This window comes from Elephantulus edwardii, unplaced genomic scaffold, assembly GCF_000299155.1.
Source record: "Elephantulus edwardii isolate Elephantulus edwardi_28Jun2011 unplaced genomic scaffold, EleEdw1.0 scaffold00033, whole genome shotgun sequence".
NCBI lineage: Eukaryota > Metazoa > Chordata > Mammalia > Macroscelidea > Macroscelididae > Elephantulus > Elephantulus edwardii.
This window is the reverse complement of record NW_006399783.1, coordinates 6,147,784-6,169,739: the sequence shown is the minus strand read 5'-3', so window position 1 is coordinate 6,169,739 and position 21,956 is coordinate 6,147,784. Positions and strand designations below refer to the sequence as shown.

General features: G+C 43.1%; 1 protein-coding gene across 2 annotated transcripts in view; it reads right to left on the bottom strand.

Moving 5' to 3' along the window:
• WWC1 (WW and C2 domain containing 1) overlaps positions 1-21,956 on the bottom strand; it is a 203,259-nt gene that overhangs the window by 92,298 nt on the left and 89,005 nt on the right. For both annotated transcript variants that reach the window (XM_006884327.1, XM_006884328.1), the window contains exon 2: positions 9,274-9,383. In XM_006884327.1, coding sequence (XP_006884389.1) covers positions 9,274-9,383 — 110 coding nt within the window. The remainder of the gene's footprint in view (positions 1-9,273; positions 9,384-21,956) is intronic.

Genomic DNA, 21,956 nt, shown 5'->3' with positions numbered 1-21,956 from the left:
CCTTAAAGATTTTCTCTTTCAGATTTTATGTTTAGGTATTGATTAATTTTGAACGTAACAATTCAAAATACCTAGCATATGCATAAAAACTATGGCACTGAGAAGAATACGAAGCTTAAACACTTTATTGTGCTTACACAAAATCTATATCTAGACCAAGAGGCTGTTGTCCAGACAGAAAAAGGGAACACTGCATGGCTTCCAATCAGGAAGGGTATGTGTCAGGGTTGTATCCTTTCTCCATACCTATTTAATCTATATGCCAGCAAATTAGGTGTGAAGCTGGACTCTATGAAGAGGAATGCAACGTTAAGACAGGAGGAGGGCTCATTTAACATGCCTGATGCAGATGACACAACTATGCTTGCTAAAAGTGAGGTGGACTTGAAACTCTCGCTGCAGATAATCAAGGACTATAGCCTTCAATATAAACTACATCTCAACATCAAGAAAATAAAGGTCCGCAAGCAACAAATGCTGGTGAGGTTGTGGAGAAACTGGAACCCTGATTCACTGTTGGTGGGAGTGTAAAATGGTGCAACCCCTGTGGAAAGCAGTATGGCGCTTTCTCAAAAAGTTGCAAATAGAGATACCATTTGACCCAGCAATTCCACTACTGGGAATATACCCTGAAGAGACCATAGCTGACATCCAAGCAGATATATGCACACCCATGTTTATTGCAGCTTTGTTCACAATAGCAAGGAGTTGGAAACAACCTAAGTGCCCATCAACAAACGAATGGCTAGAGAAGCTGTGGTATATTCACACGATGGAATACTATGCTGCATTAAAAAACAAGGAACTCATGCAATATTATTCAAAATGGTTGACTCTGGAGAACATTATGCTGAGTGAAATATCCCAGTCACAAAAGCACAAATATTACATGATGCCACTGTTGTAGAATGGGACTGTCCTTGGCGTTGGGGAGGGACGGAGTAAGACGGGTTCAATAATGTATACTGCACTGAAACAGAGGAGGGAGAAAACTGTTTAAAAGAGATATGTGACTAGGTATTTCTGTCATCACAGGAGTCTAGAGCGAGGGCTACATGGTGGAGGGGACCTGGGGGAGGGTTTGCAAAACAATGAAAGAATCCTTTCTTTTACTTTTCCATAATTTTTGACTCATGTACTTATAACTTGTTAGTCAAATTTGTGTCTTCTAGGTTGCAACACCCCCATGATACATCTTCAAGGATATGAACATGTACGGCCAAGCACAATCAATAAGAGTGCATCTAAATTCCAAAATCAATCTCCATAATAGTCTATGTGTTTCCTACTGCCAAAGGGGCCCTTTAGAGTAGTGAGAGAAGATCTTCACCCTGAAACCCACGGTGTCCCTTTTCAGCAGGAAGTAGCTAAGAGAATACGCCATCCCCTTTTCCTTATGAATCAGGGTGAAGTCTCTCTCAGGGAGGAGTGATAGGGAATGGCAAAGGACACACCGACAAAGGAGATTAATCAGAACTGACTTTGAGAAGCACTGTGGCAATTGGACAATTAAAACAGACACTCGGATGGCGGGGAAGAAGAACAAACTGGGGAGGAGGGTAGAGAGAATGGTGCAGCAATGAAGGAATGAAAACCCAAAATCCCTGTAAATGTTCATTAAAACGAATAAAATTTAATAATAAAAAAAAGAAAAATAAAATAAAGGTCCTTACCACAGGGCCAAGAGGCAACATCATGATAGATGGAGAAAGGGCTGAAACTGTCAATGATTTCATAGTACTTGGATATACAGTTAACATCCTTAGAACCCGCAAGTGTGCTGCCAGGGACCTCTCCAAAATACTGAAGAACAATCATGTCAGTTTGAAGACCCAGGTAAGCCTGATTGAGACCACAGTCTTTTCAATCACTTGCTAAGCATCTGAAAGCTAGACAATGAATAAGGATGACAGAAGAAGAATTGATGTCTTTGAGGTGTGGTTTTGGAGAAGAGCACTGAATATCTCATGAACTAGCAAAAAGATGAACAGGTATGCCTTAGAAAAAGGTATCCAGAGTGCTGCCTGGAGGCACTAACTGTGAAGCTTCATCTCACATACTTTGGGCATGTTGCTAGAAGAAGATATTCCTTGGAAGAGATGTCATGCTCAGAAAAGCAGAGGGTGAACGAAAGACAGAAAGACTCCCCTCAAGATGGACTGACAGTGATTGCAGCGATGGGCTCAGGTGTGTGAGAGAGGATGAGGATGGCACAGGATAGAAAAGAATTTAAGTCTGTTGCTCAGGGTTGCTGTGAGTTGTACTTGACAGCACATAACAACAAAACGGACAGGGAGGAGTAGGTACTGAGGTTTATGAAATTTTTCTTTTACCAGCATAGTATCAACAAAATGTGTTGAAAAGATGATCTTAAAGCACTAAAGATTTTTAAAACTTTCTAAGCCCTTTGCCATCAAGTTGATTCCTACACTAAAGGACAGAGCCTGATGGGGTTTCCAAGTCTGACCAAAAAATGCAAATGACTGGCAATATATACCAATATCAGGTACCCAACACTGGGTATAATGAGGATGACCAACGTAACAAAATAGAAAAAGGATGTGATGATTACATTTGTAAGGAGGAAAAAAACTTCAGACTCTAACCCATTACCTCTGTTGCCCCAGTGGGTAAGGAGTTGCACTGTCAACCCAAAGGCTGAGTGTTTGAATCCACTGGGAGAAGATAAGCAATCTGCTCCTGTGCAAGTCCTGATTCAAAGGCAGTGAGTGAGTGAGTGAGTCAGGAAGAGTAATATCTTTTTCCATAGGGGTGCCCAATAGTTTCAAAACAGCCAACGTTTTGGTAAGCAACTGAGAGCTTAACCAGTGTACAACGAGGAGTCCTTAATACATCTTGAGGGGTCCTTAATACATCTCTGGAGTGATATATTAAGTACTATTTGTTCTAAACTAGTTACACAGCCCACAGCCTAAACTTTCTCTTGAAAATGTCCTTTTTCATCTCACCAAAATTGAGATCCTATTCCTTGCTTATATCTTAAAGTTCATCTTGGCCAACATTTTTCAGTTCTCACTTTTATTAAAGTTACAGTTGGGAATAGTTTAATAGTTAAGCATATTATTAAATTCGCTACGCAAAGTAATATTCTTCTGTACCTTTTCTTCCCAAAAGGAAGGCACTTTCCACATTTTTAGCTGATTTAGTGCAGCCCTGAGGGAGTTTCACTTCTCCAAAGTTCTTCCTCTTCTCCCATATATTCCAAACGTCGACTTACAAACAGACCTCACACATTTTCCATTCTGAATACAGACTTACCACACTCATACTCCCCACACATTCCACCACCACCCCCTTACATACACCACACACTTGTTTTCCACACACTCCATAGCGAACAATACTGTATTTTCCAAGATCTCTAACAACAATAAAAAGCAATTGTCTTAAAAACAGACTGACATCTGGAGAACAGTCAACTAGTTACTATGTGAAGGAATGTAAATTAAAAACAATGATGTAACATTTTAAACCTATGAATCAAAGCAAATAAAAATAGTTTTATATGGATGAAGGTATAGGGGAAATGGCACCTTCTTGCTTGTGGCCACACAGTCTAATACAATCCTCCCAGACTCATCACTCTGGGAATATGGATCAACAGACTCAACTTGTCACTCCTTACTTATGATTCTCTATGTGGAAATATATCTTTAGGAATTAATAATCAAAGAAAAACTCATGGGCCTCTATATTTTTTCAATAATGTTATTTAGAAATAGAATGGAATAACAACTATCAACAATCAAAAAAAGAACATTCTGGCATCCTCATTTTATGCGTTAAAATGTACTTATTCATTTACTTAGTGTATTAAAAATGACAAATAGGAAGATTATGTAGCACTTCTCAAATTTCCATGATATAAATTATGAGCAAACAGCAGAACACATAATTTGAGCACTGATTAAAACCATATAATTAGGATGATACAAACAGTCAGTGGGAATATTTAATACTGACAACTGAAATAATGAAAATGACTATGTTCTGGAAAGAGCGTCTATATTTGCTGTTTCCAATTCCTTCTCTCCCATTTTGTTTTATTATTTTAAAAATTTAATTTACCTTGTTGTTGCTGTTGTGAATAAACACAGCAAACAGACACTGATTTAACCATTTCCGTGAGTTCAGTAACGTTGACAGCCTTCTTCCAGGCGTGCAACGACTCTACTTTCTGAGAGTTATTCTTCCCCTGTTAACACAAATGCAGTGCCTCCTAGGGTTCTTATCTAACCCTTCTAGGTGTTGTCAATTTGAGCCCATATAGGGTTTATATATACATACATACATATACATACATATATACACACGTATATATATACATATATATTTTTTTTAATTTCATACTAATTTATTTACAAAGTTTGAATACATTGTTTTTCACACTGGATCTTCCCCATTTCCTTCATTCCACCCACCCATCAAACTGTGCAAACCTATGACTACCCACCCTTGCCCATCCTCACCCCTCTTCTTCCACCCTTTCACCTTGGATCCTCATACTCATTCTACAATAATGCTCCTATATAGTATTTGTCCTTATGGACTGAGTCAGTTCACTCAGCATAAAGCTCTCCAGGCCCTCCCAAGTTAGGTAGCAATTTACAAAATCATTGCTCCTGCGTGTTGCCCAGTATTCCACTGTGTGAATGTACCATAAGTTCTCAATCCATTTGCTTGTGGTTGGACATCTGGGCTATTTCCATGTTCTTATGATGGTGAACAATGCTGCTATGAACACGGGTGTACAAGTCTTCATTTGTGCCTCAATTCTCATTCTCTTGGGGTGTATTCCAAGCAGTGGAATTGCTAGATCATATGAAATTTCTACGTTCAACTTTTTGAGGAAGCACCAAACTGCCAGAGTGATATTACCATTTTTTAATTCCACCAATAATGTATAAGAGTTTCTATTTAACCACATTGTTTCCAATATTTATTACTTGCTGTCCTGTTAAACTTTGCCACTGATCCTAGAGTGAGATGGTATCTCATGGTGGTTTTGATTTGCATCTCTCTTATTGCCGGTGATTTTGAGCATTTCTTCAATTTGATCCCACATAGTTTTTAAAAGAGCACAATGCTCAAGGCAGACATATTTTTTACAACTGAAGTCAAATTATTTGTTTTAAAGAAGGTTTCCAGGGATATTTCTGGTTTATGGTACCTCCCATTTTGTGTTAAACTCACTTTAGTGAGACTTGTGTTCTCTCATCCACCTCCAAAGCAGCCTTCCAAAGTCAGGGTCACTGGTGTCACCTGGGTTGCTGAATCTATTGGTCATTTCTCATTCCTCGCTGTACTTCTCAGGAGCCTGCAACTGCTGGTGACTTTCTCCTTCTTGATACACTTAGTCAAACTCACCGGTGACATATTCTCTTGGATATGTAGTCTCTCTCCCATTGCTGTTGAGGAGGTTTTGACTCATAGTTGACCCTCTAGTGGATGTCCAATGTCGTAAATCCAATGAGAGGAGGTTGCCCATCTTTTTCCCACAGAGCACCTGGCAGATCTGATGCCCCAAGAAGTTCTCCCTTTGTGTTAGCAGCACAGTCTATGGAAGAGATCATGAGAAAGTGCCCTTGGATGTATCTCAAGTATGTATAAGCATCTCAAGGTCAATATGCTCAAATGACTTCTGCTCTTACTTCCCAAACTTCTATTCCTCTTGGAGCTTAAACAATTCAATCAGTTGCAACTCCACACTTCTAGTTATCCAGGTCATAGGAAGGTCATTCCTTTCCACATCGCAGGCAATCTATCAGGGAGCCCTGTTGGGTCCACACTGAAAATACATCCAGCACCTGACCATGGCTCACTGTTGTTGCCACTGCCCTGGTCTGGCACACCACATCACCTAGACAACTGCAGCTGTCTCTCACAGATACATTATCAGCACAGAAGCCAGAGAGATCCTTTTAGTAAGTCACATCTGTGCTTAACACCCTTCAATGTGGGCAAATGGAAAGCATTCTCTAACAGGACAGTAACTGGTGCAATACCACTAGAGGACAGAAGACACAGAAATGCATAGCGTTACAACTAAGGTAAATATTATTACATACATTATATTTTAAGTAATAACAAACATCATCTGCAAATGGACACAGAGGTAGATAGGCAAGATGAACAAATACAGGTAGAAGAAGGGCCTAAACCCACAATAATACACAGGTTTGCTATTTCTACATACATATCTATAAGCGCTGTAAATAGATCCACATACACAGTAAACAGGGACAAAGGTACATACACTTCTTAGCCATAATCACCACCTTGAGAAAATAAGTTGCAAGACCTGGGGTCACAGATTCATGGTCTCAAGGGACATCAAGGGGTGCTGGCACACCATAGTCCACAGATAGTGTTCTACATCATACTTAGGTGAGTAGCAACTGGGGTCTTATGAGCACGTAAGAGGCCATCTATGGTGCAACTATTGATTTCTCCCTGTCTGGAGCAAAGAGTAGTTATGAAAGCCAAAGGCACATGGAAACAGGCAAATTACCCCAAGGGACTGACAGTTCAGGCAAAATCTTCATTTCAACAACCCTGAACCCAGAGCTGGTCAAATACCCCTGCTGAACACTCTGAAGGAATCCTAAGAGGGCCGTGGGTAGAGCAAGAAGCAAATGTGGTCCAAGGTGGAAAGGCAAGGCAACCTTCTCTAGTTAAGACTTCTAGCCTCGAAAGCCAATGGTGGCTGCTGGGCGGTAGAACTGACCCAGAGGTCATGGATGGTGTGTGAGCTTTGTTTTGGAAGGCTGGTGTTTCGTCTTTATTTTTGGAAGAAGGTGTTATGTTCTCTCAGCTCCTTCTAGCCTTAACTCAAATCTCGTTTTCTCAGTAAGTTCTTCCTGATGCTCTCATACTGAACATTGCAATTCGTTACCACTTCTCCTCAACTGCCTTCAACACGTTTACCCCAGCCTACCTCAGCCCCTCCTCTGCTTTGTTTCTCCTAGTATGTAGTGATCATTTATAACAAGCTTATTTTATTTATTGTATACCTTTCTTGACAAAATGAACAGCAAAGATCAGCTAGAATGCTTCTTGCTGCTGCCCCATTTGCTCAAGCCCCACTTCTGCCAACAGCCCCTCAAGAGCAAACGTCTGTCACTGTCTGCTAGTCCTTCTATTTCACCAATAACTCCCAGCATCAACTTAAACTCCCACTCCTGCTATCAGATTTTAACGAAGGGGACGCACTCAGCAATTAAGACACCGGAAAGGGCTGATTAGGGTTCCTGCGCATCAGTGTTTAACCCTGCATCCCATGAAGCCATTCAAGCATTAACCTCATTCCCCATACACACTCAATTAGGCATATTTACTTCTCATTACCCAATAAGCAATCACGAGTGCTAATAAAAACCTTTGCTACCCCCAACAACGTAATTAACGCCATTAGCTGTCTCTCAGATGCTCTTCTATACTTTGGTGCCAGCAACAGTCAGCTCATTCATTCATTTAGTCATGCATTCATGCACGTATGCCTTTTTCCACTCAGCAAAAGTTAAATGCACACCTACTATGTGCCTTCCAGGCAAAGACTTGACACTTGAGAGATGAATTAGACACAATCATTGCTCTAGAAGAACTCATGCCAACCGGCACATGGCTTTAATGTTGATGCGGTGCACAGCACAATCGGACCAGAGAGAGTGCTGCTGAAACCCAGAGGAGGAAGTGGTCAGCAAACAGCTCAGAACCTCAGAGGGTAGTCCAAAACCAGGTTTGCCGACATTCGGATGGCGGGGAAGAAGAACAAACTGGGGAGGAGGGTGGAGAGAATGGTGCGGCAATAAAGGAGTGAAAGCCCAGAATCCCTGTGAATGTTCATTGAAACTAATAAAATTTAATAATAAAAATAAAAAACAAAACAAAAACCAGGTTTGCCAGGCTTTAGCTCTGAGTTTGAATAGGTTATGGTGGTGGCTGTTGCAAACTGCCCTGGCCCTGTCCCCTCATCGTGGTGGTCATCTTCACAGCAGAACCGAATGACGCCCAGACCTGTGCCATTCCCATGACTGGTTGCAGGTCAGACTGTTGTCATCCGTAAGATTTTCACTGGGTGGTTTTTGCAAGTTGATCACCAGGTTTTTCTTCCTAGTCTGCCTTTGGTCTGAAAATGCTGCTGAAACTTTTTCAGCACCACAGCCACCCACAAACCTTCACTGACAAATGGATGGTAGCTGTGCACAAGGTACTTAATGAGAAATTGAACATGGGACTCCTGCATGGAAGGCGAAGATTCTGCCTCTGAACCATCACGACACACACTGAGGCCACACCACAGGGCAGCTGAGAGTGAGGTAATGCATATCAACTACCACCACAGACTGTGCTCCATTAACAGGAGCTTTTAGGATTCACTGTTCTCTTCTCAGCCTTCAGACCATGCCAGGGACTTCCCTTACATTCCTTTTCTCCTCTTCTCTGAGTGGATTGGAGCAGGTTGGAGGGGGTGTCCTCGGGTTGCACGTGAGTCAGAAAAATCCTCTTTCTTCTGCAGACTCGGACAAACGAGGCAACTAATTCTTAAAGACAGGAATAGTCTGAGCCATGAGGACACACAGTGGATGTGATAATCAATTCTCCTAAGCAGGTCTGCTCCCTCAGTTCTTCCACCTGTCAGACCACATGCTTCTCCCTTCTCACCAGATTCTTCCTTCGGAGCCTCAAAGACTGAGATATGAGGACTCTTTGTTCTCCATCAGGCTGTGTGGGTCACAGAGAGGAAGTGAGGGTGGGCCACACACATACACACACAAAAAACAAACCAACAACTCAAAACTCCACACAGCTGACAAAGACGGGCTTCTGGGCACCTGCTGGGGCTTTGGCTGCCCCCAAAGGATGCTGAAATGGCAATTACAAATGTGCTTGTGATTAAAAACAGAGATACATGTGGAGAAATGAATATGTAAAAGAGAATATATGCATCCATATGTGCACAAACACATGATAGGGAAATTTCTGGAATGATACATAAGAAATTGTTCAGATGGTTTCCTCTGTAAAATTGGGAATTATGTTGCATGAGGAGGGCTTTTAGAGAATATTAAAATCCCTTCAAGAATGTTATTTTTATATGAGCGCACATGACATACCTCTGGCTAAAACTATGTCAAACAAACTCAATCCAGCTCCAAGAGTCTCTGTGGGCCGTTCTTCCAGACTTGGACGGTGAGCAGGAGAAGGAGGTGGGCAATGGGGGAAGGGAGAGACAGGATGCCGAGCACTTACTGGTGTTGTGGTCGATGAAATAGTCTCCAACCTGTGGGTCATACGCCTCTTCCCATCCCAGCGGCAGCTCATCACTAATGCAGTCGGCAAACGTGAGCGGTTTGGTGTACCTGCCGAGGAAGAGGAGAGACAGCATGCATCAGTTCCATGTCTGCAAGCCCGTGAGGCCTGCTGTCTTTGGTCTTCCCTGCTCCTTCCTGCTGACACTGTAACTCCTGCTCTGCCATCCTCCCGTCCCTGGAAAGATGATGCATGGTGGCAGCAGGATTAAGTCACCCAAGAAGGCTGGGATTCTGAATTCCAATTCCCAGCTTTGCCAGGAACTGGATAGTGATGGAGCAAACCATTCTCCTTCTGGACCTCAGTTTCTGCATCCCTCTGTGAGGGAGTCACAGGAAAGGGCACTAGGTCCAATCTTCCCCTTAACTCTGCATTGCAGCCCTCTCCGCCTTCACTTCTAACCCGCCCTGTCTCAGTCAGCCTGCTGGCTCTATTCCCTGCTCGTCATACCCACTTCCCCTTTGGAAAGCTGGCTAACAGTAACATCTAGAATAACAGATGTCCCATCCTATGAGTTTGGCCAATTAACATTATTTATTTGCCTCCTGCACTGGTTCCCAAATGCTTGTGCTCACTGCTGTCCTTGCCCGACAATCCAAGCCAAACTGGCCTCTTAGCAAAACCCATCCTCCAGGTCCCCAACCAAGTAGGGAGTGAAGTGGCAACAATCACCCAGCCTTGGAAAAGAAATCAAGCAAACAAACAAATGATTAAATAATCTAACTAAATTAGCCATGGCTGTCAAAAGATGAACTGCATCCTAGTCTGAAGATGGGAAGTCAAGGGAGTTCAAATGACACAGTGACTAAAGTACTCTGCTGCTAACCAGAAGGTCTGCAGTTCAAATCCACCAGCAGCTCCCTGTGCAAAAGATGTGGTAATCTGTTTTCATAAAGATGTACAGCCTTGGAAACCTTGTAGGGCAGCTTTACTCTGTCTCCTAGGGTAGCCAAGAGACAGAACTGACTCGACAGCAATGAGTTTGTTATGTCTGGGGATTTTTTAAAATGCAGAGTTCAACTACGTGGAAATTACTTTGGTTTCTCCCCACTGCTCTCTTTCCCCCAAAACACACATGCTAATAACATCCCCCCTCTCCTCTAGGCTCCTTTTTGTTGGCTGTCATCATGTCAGCTCTGACTCATGTCAACCTTACATACAGCAAAATGAAACACTTCCCAGTTCTGTGTTCTGTGTCATCTTTATAGCCACTGGTATATTTGAGATTATCTTTGCTTCTTATTCCACCCCAATTCTGGAAGCTTCGAGGGGCTCTGCTTCAACATCCTTTATACAGATTGGCGAGGGGAGACACGACAGAACAGGAAGAAAGAGAACCAGGAGGAGGGTCTACGGCTTCTGACCACGAAAGTCAACTTCTAAGCCAAAGGAACCTGCCTTTTCTTTTATACTGTTTCATTTCCTTTCTTCTTGAATCAATTCCTAATCAAACTCATTCTATGGATGAGAAATTGTGAAAGAAGGCTCTTAGTGGATCTGGCCTTCTGTATTTCATGCAGCACTACAAGGTGGGCTAGGCTGTTAAGACTAACAGATGGCTGAACGGATGGATAACCCCCAACTTCTGTTAGTCAGCACCTCCGGCTCCAATCTGGGAGATGGTTAGTTTCATGAAGAGACTGTTACTTAAAAAGGAGGATTCAATGAACAACACTTACCAGCCACATTGTTTTAGCTAATTACTTAACAGCTCTGAGTCTTAGTATTATTATCCATAAAACTGTCCTAATAGTAAGTCTGCAGGTGTTGGCTACGCTAAACAACACCTCAGCTCAGAGGAACTTTGAACACTAAGAAAGAAACCAGTTCTTATTAGATCCAGCACTCAGAAGGAGACATGAATGCTAAGAAAGACTAAATAACACACTTCATGCCTTTTATCTAGAAAGTGACAGGGCTTGAATTGTATCCAGGGAAATCTGTCTCTAGAGTGTTTGCTCCGAGCTACTAGTTTTCTCGTAAAAGTTGTTATCTTTAACCCATCTCTTGAGTCCTTGGAAAATCACTACAATCCATCACCTGGAGCAAAAGGAGGGAAGGAGGGGGTGCCAGGAAACTTCCTCTTATCAGCTGAGAATGTTCTTTTGCTCAGAAGCCCAGCAGACAGTCTAGGTTCATTGTGAATAAGCTCTTTTGCAAGGCCATCTTCTGCCCACCCCACCACTACTACATTCTGTCTAGACTTCTGAAAGAAAATGCCTCCTCTTCCCTCACTCCTCCCCTTCTTCAAACGTCAAAGTGGTTCATTCTCTCTTCACTGCGGAGAACAGAGCTCAGGGACCAAGAGTCAAACCCTGTCCAATATCATTTTACCCAACAAGTCTTTGAACGGGTCTTTGAAGAAAACAGGTATTCTTGTCCATGGTGAATTACCGTATAACTGATGACTGCTCAGTTTATGACAGAACATGTACACTCAGGCTTGCGTTCTGGGCACATTCCCCACCTGCACACTACACGAAAAACACTGCCAGTCAGACTGGCTGCAGAGAGGTAAATTTTAGTAAAGATACTTTCCAGCTCAGAAAAGCCAAGATTTCTCTCCTATTGACGAGTCCTCTAATCCTCATAGATATCAATGCCCTTAATAATTCCTCCTTAGGAATTCAGTCATTTTCACTGACAGCACATCTAAGCAACAGTAGTATTATATCCATGGCACAACTGATCCTCAAGTATTTGTGCAGTGGATTAATATTCTACAGAAGATGTAGGAAGAAAAGTATGTTAATTAAGGGTGATGGAAAAATTCAGTAATGGTTAATGGTGATGGTTGAACAAAATGGTGACTGTCATGAATGTCACTGAACTGTGCACGGAAGACTGTACAAATGGGAAATGTTCTGTTACCTATGCAATTATCACAATTTTATTAAAAGAAATAAAAACAGAGAAGCAATCACTATTTGCCTTAAAACTTACATACATATTGATTAATCAAAGTAGTTCTAAGGATGTCTAACAACATTATAAATGGCAGCACACTGGTATTTAATCTACAAATCTATTCAGTGGGCCTTGATTTCAATAGTATTCTGCACACCTTATGTAGCTATCCCCTTTAAGATGTTTGGAGTTGGCCTTATTTTTAAAATAAAAAGCAAACAGGAAAGAATGGCTTGAATGTAAAAGAATTTTACTTGTATGCAAAGCAAATAATTTGAGAAACTGGACTATATGAAGAATGAGCATCAGGACTGGAAGAAGACACACCAACAACCTGCATTATGCAGATAGCACAACCTGGTTTGCAGAATATTAAGAGGACTTGAAGAACGTGTTGTAGAAGATCAAAGACTACAGCCTTCAATAGGAATTACATCTCAACCAAAGGAAAATAAAAATTCTCACCAATGGACCAACAGGCAACATCATGAAAAATGGAGAAAAGACTGAAGTTGTTAATGGCTTCATTTTACTTGGATCCATAATCGCTACCTATGGTAACAGCACTTAAGAAATCAAAAGAAAAAATTTTTAAAAAATCAAAAGACAAACTTTATTTGGAAAATTTGCTTCCAAGAGCCTCACTGCTCTAAAGTACTGAAGAGCAATGATGCCAGTTTAAAGACTAAGGTGTGTCTGTCTCAAACCATAGTATTTTCAATTGCTTCCTAAGCATCTGAAAGTTGGACAAAAAAGAAAAATGACAGAACTAATGCCTTTGAGCTGTGGTGCTGGAGATGAATACAGGATATATCATGGGTTGCCAAAAGAATAACCAAATCTGTCTTGGAGGAAGACTAATCCAGGTGCATTTTAGAAGCAAGAATAATGAGATTCCATCTCACATATTCTAGGCATACCATTAGAAAAGAGAAGCAGAGAAAGAGAGGAGAACCCTCAACAAATTGGACTGACATAGTGCTGGTTAAAATGGGCTTGAACATACCAGGGATGGTGGGGATGGTGCAGGAGAGTGAGAGAGGAAGGGCGGGAGGGAGAGAGAGAAGACAAGCAAATGGAAAGATATACACTCAAAGGTTACACGGGTAATGTGATTTTAATTAATTTTTCCCTTTACAAATATTAAACCCTCTATTAATTTAAAATGTCCCCATACTAATTACAATGAAAAAGTAGACTAAACCTATGCCTACAGAGCGTGCTGCTTCTATCACATTCCCTCGCTGGACAGTGGGTACTCTTACTCTTCTCATTTCACAGATAAGAAAACATGCTCAACCTCACACAGCAAGCAAATGCCAGAGGTACAACCTGAAGCCCCTGCTTCCACAGTACGAATTTTGCTAATAAGAGAAAACAAGGCCAAGTTAGTCTCAGAAAAATCTGGAAAACAGAGTAATCTACAATGGAGGCACAAATGATGAGGCTGTCCCATGACAAAAGCACTTGAACTTCAGCATAGCTAGTGCTGTTAATTATACCTTGGTGCAAAGAGATCCAACAAATGCAGATAATCACACTTAATTCAAAAGCAAATAATATGGTTGGAAACCATCAACACAAGTGATTTACTAAGTTCTCTGAGTGTGTGGTAGGCGGAATGAGAGCAAGAGAGAAATGGATGGAAATGTCATAAATGGAGCATTTTACAGAAAACCATTAACTCCACTGACTGCTGTTGCCTTAGATGTTGGGAAGACAGACCTCAGATAACTATTAGTTGCAAGTGTCAGCAAAGAGAGGGACATGTGGATTATCCTACCAGGCCCAGGATGCTAATTCTCACTTACAGTGAATGCAGACATTGTCCCCAACAGAGATAAAGGAAGAATGTGACTGGAGGATGTAAAAGTGAGAAGAGGGGAGAGCCCAGGGGAATAGAAGGCTTTGCGCTTAATATTCAGAATCTTCTTCAATTGGAGGCGAGGGGCGAGAGGGGGCAGAATCAGAAGGCCTAAAATCCTGACATTCATTTCTATTTAAGTCCAACCCAAGCTCTTCTATGGGAAAAAGGAAAGCTTCTATGAGAAGGCTCTGCAATTAACAAGGAATCTGGACAGCAAGATTGCCTCTCAAACAAATAAATGCCAAATAGATGAGTTATGCAGCATGTAGAGAGGTGTCTTTTAGAAACTTGGGATAAAGGGATGCATGGTCAAGTGTTTACATATACACAGATCACAGACACACAAATGCATACACACACACACACACCCCACCAGTCCCCTTGGGAAACAGTGGCTGCTTCCCTAGTCTACAATGGTTCACTTGAGACAAGTGCCAAGAATGTGAACTGGAAAGGGATGTTTACTCTTAGAGGTGGCCAGCACTTGGGGGGTACACTTAGAGCTCCCACCCCTCACCTTGATGATGAAGCGATTCATTCCAATTCAGCCCAGCCCAGGCCCTGCCTCCAGTCTCCAATATCCCAAGCTGCTTAAAACCTGAATCGTGCAATTAAATGACCCAAATTCTAGAAGGGTGAGAGCAAGGGAGGGAAAGGAGCCAAGCAAGAACTAGTTCTCCTCCTTCTTAATTACAGATCTCTGGAGGAACACAAACATTCCTGAAGGTTTCACAACAGGCCCTCCTGGAAAATCGGCCCGGATGTGTTGCCTTGGAGACAGGTAGGATCACCCTCCACCAAGCACACGGCTCTGCCAGGAGAAACGCCCAGTACACCTGTCCAGGGGCTAGAAGCTTCCCACAGGCTCCCCGCCCTTCCTTCTGGGGAAAATTACCAATGAGCAACATAACCGTGCCTTCCTACAGGCCTATGGGAAAGGTGTGGGGAACAACAGTGCCATGGCTGGCATCCGGCATTCAGATGACATATCTTTTCTGAGGCCCAGAGAAGAAGCGGAAAGCCTTCTGCCAAATTTAACACTGGATGGTGATTCTCTTGAGAGTGAAGAGCGTGAAGCACATCTTTCATTTCCCGGGTCCTTCCCCAGTAATCCGAATGCTTCCCACAGTAACCTCTTTATTGCCATCCAGCGGGATGCTGGCCCCCGCCGCTGCTCTCTCTGCAGGCCAGCTGGGCTGAATCACTTTCTAAAGGGCCTTCTAGACTCCAGGCCAAGAACTGTCCAAACTTTCAGGCAGACTTCTCCTCCCCGGTCAGGCACAATAGGAGGCCGGTTCTTCCTGCCCAGAGTGTTTCACACACATAGTTCCCATAGTTTAGATTTCACAAGCCCTCCGGATTATACTCTTTCACCTCTTGGCTGCTTCGGTTCCTTCACCTCCCCACCTTGAAGACTGAATGAGCAGGGGGAAAGTTCAATGTTTGAAGTTCCTTCAGAAACACAAACCAAAACAAATCACCAAAGAATCCAAAATCCAAACCAAACACAAGACAGCTGCCTAAGAGTTGATATAATTCACAGAGATCTCAGGTGTGTCTGTGTTGAAATGTGCTCGAGAGGGTCCCCAATGTTAACTTTGGGGATCAAAGATTATCAAACTTTTCTTCCAAGGCACCTCAGGGTGACTTCAAGCGCCGACATTTCAGTTAGTGCGTTAACCATTTGCATACCCAGGGACCCCTTGAAGTTAGAACTGAATGGATTTTTTTTAAAACAATTCCATTCAGTTCTAACACTTTTATTTACTCCCTTAACACATCCCAGGGTAGTAAAACCAATTACCTTCAAGTTGAGTAAGAGGGCTGAGATCAGGGTTAAGTGCACCACACACAGCTGATCCTTAACACCAACCTCAGAAGTAGACAAGAGAGACAAATGTCTGCCCTGGCATTCTATTAGGGCAGACACACCTCATGTAGGGAATAAAACAGCACGATTATTTCAGAATGGCACACATTATTCAGAAAATGAAGCAGGGTGGTGGATTTAAGGGGTGGATGGGTGGTCAAAGAAAACCCCTCTGAGAAGGTAATCTTTGAAAGGAGATGTGAGAGGTAGCCAGCCAGGTAAAAATCTGGGGAGAGAAAGGAAGTAAGAATGACTGTGCAAAAGCCCTGGGGCAGGAATGGCATGGCTAAGTTTGAGGAAAAGAAAGCCAGTGAGGTTGGAATGGGGTGCACTGAGTGAGGAGTGAGTGAAGGGGTGGAGACAGCAGGGCGAGGGGGAAAGGCCAGATTTTCAGGGCTTTGAGGCCCTCAGTAATCTGAAAGGATTTTCTTTTACTAAGCACTTTCTCTGTGCAGAGTTGCACGCCAAGTGCTAAGGAAGGTGACCCAAGCAGCTCTCAGTCTCACCCTCGCTCTCCAACTCCCTGCCTCATTTCTGTCAATCCACCGAGCAACAAGAATTTATTTCATGGGCACAGTGGGCTTATTAGCCTAGCACTTGGCATGATGAGAGGGTCAGTTATTTAAATAAGCCTGGTTTCTGTTGTTCAGAAGCAGCCAGTCTGGCCTGAGACACAGGGCTTGCACTTAAAAGTAACAGTGAACAAGTCCTGTGATGCTCAATGACAGTATATGTGGCTGTAACGTTACCCGAGGCTCTGAACCATGGGTAATTAGAGGATGCAGGAATATTTAATAAGGTGCTCGGTCAGCAGTACAAGGAATTAGCTGAGAGAAGGAGAGAATGCAGCAGAGATGTCAGGGAAGGACAGAACGTGAAGGAAGTCAAGGAGGAAGACAGAACAGCGGTGAGCTTCACAGTTAAGGGGGCAGGGTACGAGTTACCTACAGAGGCTCAGGAATTGGATGCTGGGTTAAATCCATGTTCCGCCTCTTTCACAGTTTGGGTGTGTTATGTAACCTCATTAAGAGGAGTTTTTATCTCTGTGAAACTTATGAGAAGTCCCTATCTCAGAGGGTGTTGTGGGGATTAAACGAGATAACCCATATTAAGGGCTCAGCACAGGGCCTGCTATGAGATGCTGTTATGTTGCTGTGGAGATGGTTCCAGCTCACGCCAAGCCTGTGTATTAACAATAAAAGGTTCTCCCTGCACCATAGCCAGAATGCTTTCACTGGCTAATTTACAGTGATCACCAGGTCGTTCTTCTTAGTCTGTCTGAGTCTAGAAGCTCTGCTGAGAGAGACCTGTCCACCAGGGGTGACCCTGCTGGTCCAGCAAATACCATTGGTGGTCTTCTAGCTTCCTGCATCACAACTGCATGAATGCTACCACAGTATGGCAATAATGACAGGCACGTCGTGAGGCAAATACTAAGTCCTCAATAAAGGCGCTGTTGATGTGACATTTGAGAGACTTTTGTGTCTCTCAAATGACACTGAGAAATACTTTACCCTTCATCGTGCATGTACAGTATACCAGCTAGCATCGTTTCAGCACCACTACTTTCCCCCAAGGAGATGCAGTGGTTAAAATACAGGTTCTAGGGCCAGGCATCTGTTTGCCAAGACAGGTACTGTGATTTAGTACCTCTGTCAGCTCTGGCAAGAACTCTACTTTCTTTCTTTTTTTTTTAATTATTTTTGTGTGCGTGTACCATCAAATCAGATCTGACTGGTACAGGAGGAGATTGCCCCTCCTTCCCCGGCAGAGCATCTGGTGGATTCGAACTGTGCACCTCTGGGATTGTAGTTGCAGCTCTTTGCCACTAGGCCACCAGAGCTCCCCTAGAACTCTACTTTCTCTGCCTCTGCTTATTCATCTATGAAATGGGTACACTCATGGTAACCTCCTCTTGAAAATGAACTGTGTGTCATCGCAAGAACATGGAAACAGCCCAAATGTCCAGCCACAGCCACAACCACATGGATTGAGAAACTGTGGTACATTCACATGATGAAATACTATACAGCATGCAGGAGCAATGATTTTTAAAATCACTACCTAACTAGGGAGGAACTGGAGAGCATGCTAAGTGAACTAACTCAGTCCCATAAGGACAAATACTGTATAAGACCATTATTGTAGAAATAGTAAGATAACTAGTAAAACATGTATGAGGATCCCAGAGGGAGAGGGTAGGAGCAGAGGGGTGAGGATAGGCAGGGGGTAATCATAGAGTCACACAATGTGATGGGTAGAGGGAAAAGTGGGTAAAGGAAATGGGAAAGAGCCTGTGTAAAAAAAACAATGTATACAAACTTTAAGAAAACCTGTAAAAAATAAAAATTTTATTTTTTTAAAAAAAAGTAAGGTGAAAAAAAATTAACTGTGGGGCACACAGCACTCAGAGCTCAAGCAGTATCAGGAATTTGGTTTTGTAGCCCTATGTTATAATGGAGAATCAAAGGTTAAATCACTGCCCGGCTCATACAGCTTATCAGCCTTTCGTGTAGACTCCACAGCCTGCGTTCTTGGAGGAGTGGCAACCGCTGAAATTCTTTTTTTCTTTTTTTTTTTTTTTTTGAGGGGGGTACTTAAACTGTTGAAGGCAGGAAATGGCTGCCAGGTTTGTGCTCTTGGGCCATGGATCAGGGCTGAAGGTCACCTAGCTCTCTGAAAGGGAAATCTGCACCAGGAATTCCCTAGTTCTCTTTCTTCTAAGCAACCCCCTTCCTGTTCTCTACCTTCAAAATACCTGTCCCAGCTTTCCGGGTTTGTGATCCCCAGCTCTCCTGCCCTGCTTGATTCCAGAACTTTAGTAGGGCTAGTTTAGCTAGCTTTCAGGGCCTCCTCACTCCTACTCCAGCAATTCTGTGACTAGGGAGGAAGAAGAGAGCGAGCTGGAGGGAAGATTCCAGATCCCGTCCCAGCTTCCCCACCTTCTCGCTGCGCCCCCACCCGCCAGTGGCCCTCCTCCCCCTGCCAAATCGCACTGAGTACACCTGGTTCTTTGGCCCATTTCCCGTCTTTGCCTCCTTCTCTCTCTCTCACTGCACGAGAGGAAAATTTGGGCTGTTAGTTCTTTCAATAAACTTTAAGAGGAACTGAGAAGCAGATCAAAGATTTGCATTGTTCTTGTTTTTTAGAAGTCCATTATGACCCTATGAATCATGGATCTGAACCCTGCCTGCCCTATCCTGCACCATCCTCATCATCGCTGATATACTGAGCCCATCGTAACAGTCTCTATATCAATTGTGCTGACCCTCTTTCAACCTTTCCAAGCATGATGTCTTCTTTTAAGAACTGGCCCTGTCCAACGACCAAATTCAGCTGCTATGGTACTTTGTTTCTTTAACAGAATCCGGAGGCCTGTGGGGGCAGCCTGTTTCTTGCTTCATACAAGGCCCCTGCTCTCGTTTACACCCACTTCTGGTCCCGTTAAGAGGCAGGGCAGACTAGTGGTTTTAAAGCACAGGAACCAAGAGCCAGACATTTTGGATCTGAATTCAGGCTCTGCCATTTTTTTTTATTTGTGACCTTGAGTAAGATATTTAAATGGTCCGTTTAGTTTAAGTGGTACATGGCTCAGTTTTCCTACCTGCAAAACAGAAATAATAACTAGGTGTATTTATTATGTGCCTGGATCTGTTTTAAGAATTTCCTATCTACTCACTTTGTCCATACCAATCTACCTCAGAGTTCTTTTAAGTACCCCATGTGTTTGGCAAAAAGTAAGCGCTCAAAATATCTGAGCCATTATTATTGTTTTTATTTCAGTCCAAACAAGGCCACTTATTTGAGTTAGCAAATAAGTTAGCACTTAGTTGAGGTAGCAGTTTTCTTCCACAGTGCTAAGCCTCAGTTTCCCTGTATGTACAGAATACCCAAGAAAACCTGTTTCTCAGGGCTCGGACATGAATTAAACTAATTGTTCTTATGCGTACCTGTGAATCGAACTGACACACAGCTGACCCTTTAGCAGGTTTTTAAAGATAGTAAACTGCACAGGAGGTGACTGCATAATGTTCTCCCATTTGATTTGAACTACATACCTTTGCTTTGGTGCAGTTCCTCACCATTAAGCCACACAGGAGTTAGCACTCAGAAATTACTGAGCTCCTTGCACAGCTCCCAGGGCCTGAAGCTGCTCAGTATAACTAGCGCACATAGAACACTCAACATCGAGCTTTACTTCTTTCTCTTCAGAGCTGGATTTCCCAAGGCCCTGGCTGTCCAGGACCCTCATAAGCTGAGTGCAGAGGCTACAGCCCACTTGTCCCTGGAGTTCAGTTATTTCAGAATTGCTCCATTTAAGCTCTGACCCTAACTCAATTCTGCCCGGTGGCCGAGAAGCTGGTTCTTCTATAAAGTGAATTGGCCAATGAGACTTTACATATCCAGACCAACTTAGAGCCCTCCAATGACAGCATGATGTAGGTACATCATAGGAAGGGGAGTATAGATATTCGGGTTCTAGTCCTAGTGTCATTATCAGCTCAGCTGTGACTTCAGCTAAGGTGCCTTTCTCCACTAGTCCTTGATTTCACATCTGGAAAACGAGAGGACCAGAATGTCTCAGGTCCCCTTTATAGTTTTAACCTTCACATGTCTAATACTTAGCCTGCCTTCTTAAAGGTCAAGGGAACAGTGATGAGAGAATGAAGGGATATAGAATTAAAACGGCCTTCACTGAAGGGTAGCTAAGAAATGGTCACTGGACCAAATGCTCTATATAAAAGAAATCATGTTGTTTATTTCCACAGTATTTCTATGAGGCAGGTACTATTACACCCGTTGACTTACAAGGTAAGTGATGTTTAATAGTGATAATACTAATAGGTATATTTTACTGAGTATTTACAGAGTACCAGGAACTGTACGTGGTACCTACTTGGACTAGCTACTTGTGAATTGGCCTCCTGGCAATCCATGCACAATGGGATTAGAGTGTGGGGATCTGTAGGGTCTTCATTTGATTTTGAGACGTCAATGGATGGACGACTTTTCATCTTAGTCTGGAAGCCCCACTGAACCCCATTAAGCATCACAGCAACAAGCAGGCCTCCACTGACGGACAAGTGGTGGTTGCACATGAAACGCACTGGGTAGGAATCAAACCCAGGTCTCCAAAATAGAAAGGTGGGAATTTTACCACTAAATCACTGCTACCCTCCAAGGGCCTTGGCATAATCTATGTCACCGATTCTAATAGCACTTAAAAAAAACAAAAACAAAAAACCCCACAAAAAATGTTTAATGTTTTTGAAATTAGGAAGTGTGTTTCAAACGCTAATGATACCATCTGGGCACTGTCAGCCTTGCCATCGTCTAAAGGGGTTATCACTGCCTGTCCGTGAACAACATCAAAGGCACAAGTGGGAGGAACGGGTGTCCCAGGCCTGGAATAAAATCCCAGAGACAACAGTGAAGGACTTTTAACCTCAAGGAACTAAATGGTCTCAGAGAGGAGTGGAGTAGGTAGTGAACAGACACGTTTAGCAACATTCCCAGAGCAGAATCAAAAGTGGGCTGACACTACATACTTGCCAAGCTGGCTTCGGAGCCCAGCACCAAAGGCCTGAAGAGCCTTTCATGGGCCCTCCCTTTCCACCAACACCTGCAAGGGCCAAAAGGCCCCTATTAAAAGCTCAGGCTTTAGCAACTCTCAGTTATAAAGTGATCCCAAAGAACTGGGTTCTGAATGGGATAATGTCTGAGAAACACTGAAGCAAATTTTGTTGTTGTTGTTGTTGTTCTGTGCTGTTGAGTCACCTGCGACTCATAGAAACCCCATGTACAACAGCCCTAAACTCTGCTCTGTCCTGTGCCAATCACACCGTCTCTGACACTCCCATCCCAATTATCCCAGTCACTGAAGCAATCCACCTCATAGAGGGCCTTCCTCTCCCGTGCTGTCCCTCCACCCTCCCAAGCATGATGTCCCTCTCTAAGGACCGGTCTCTCCTCACAACA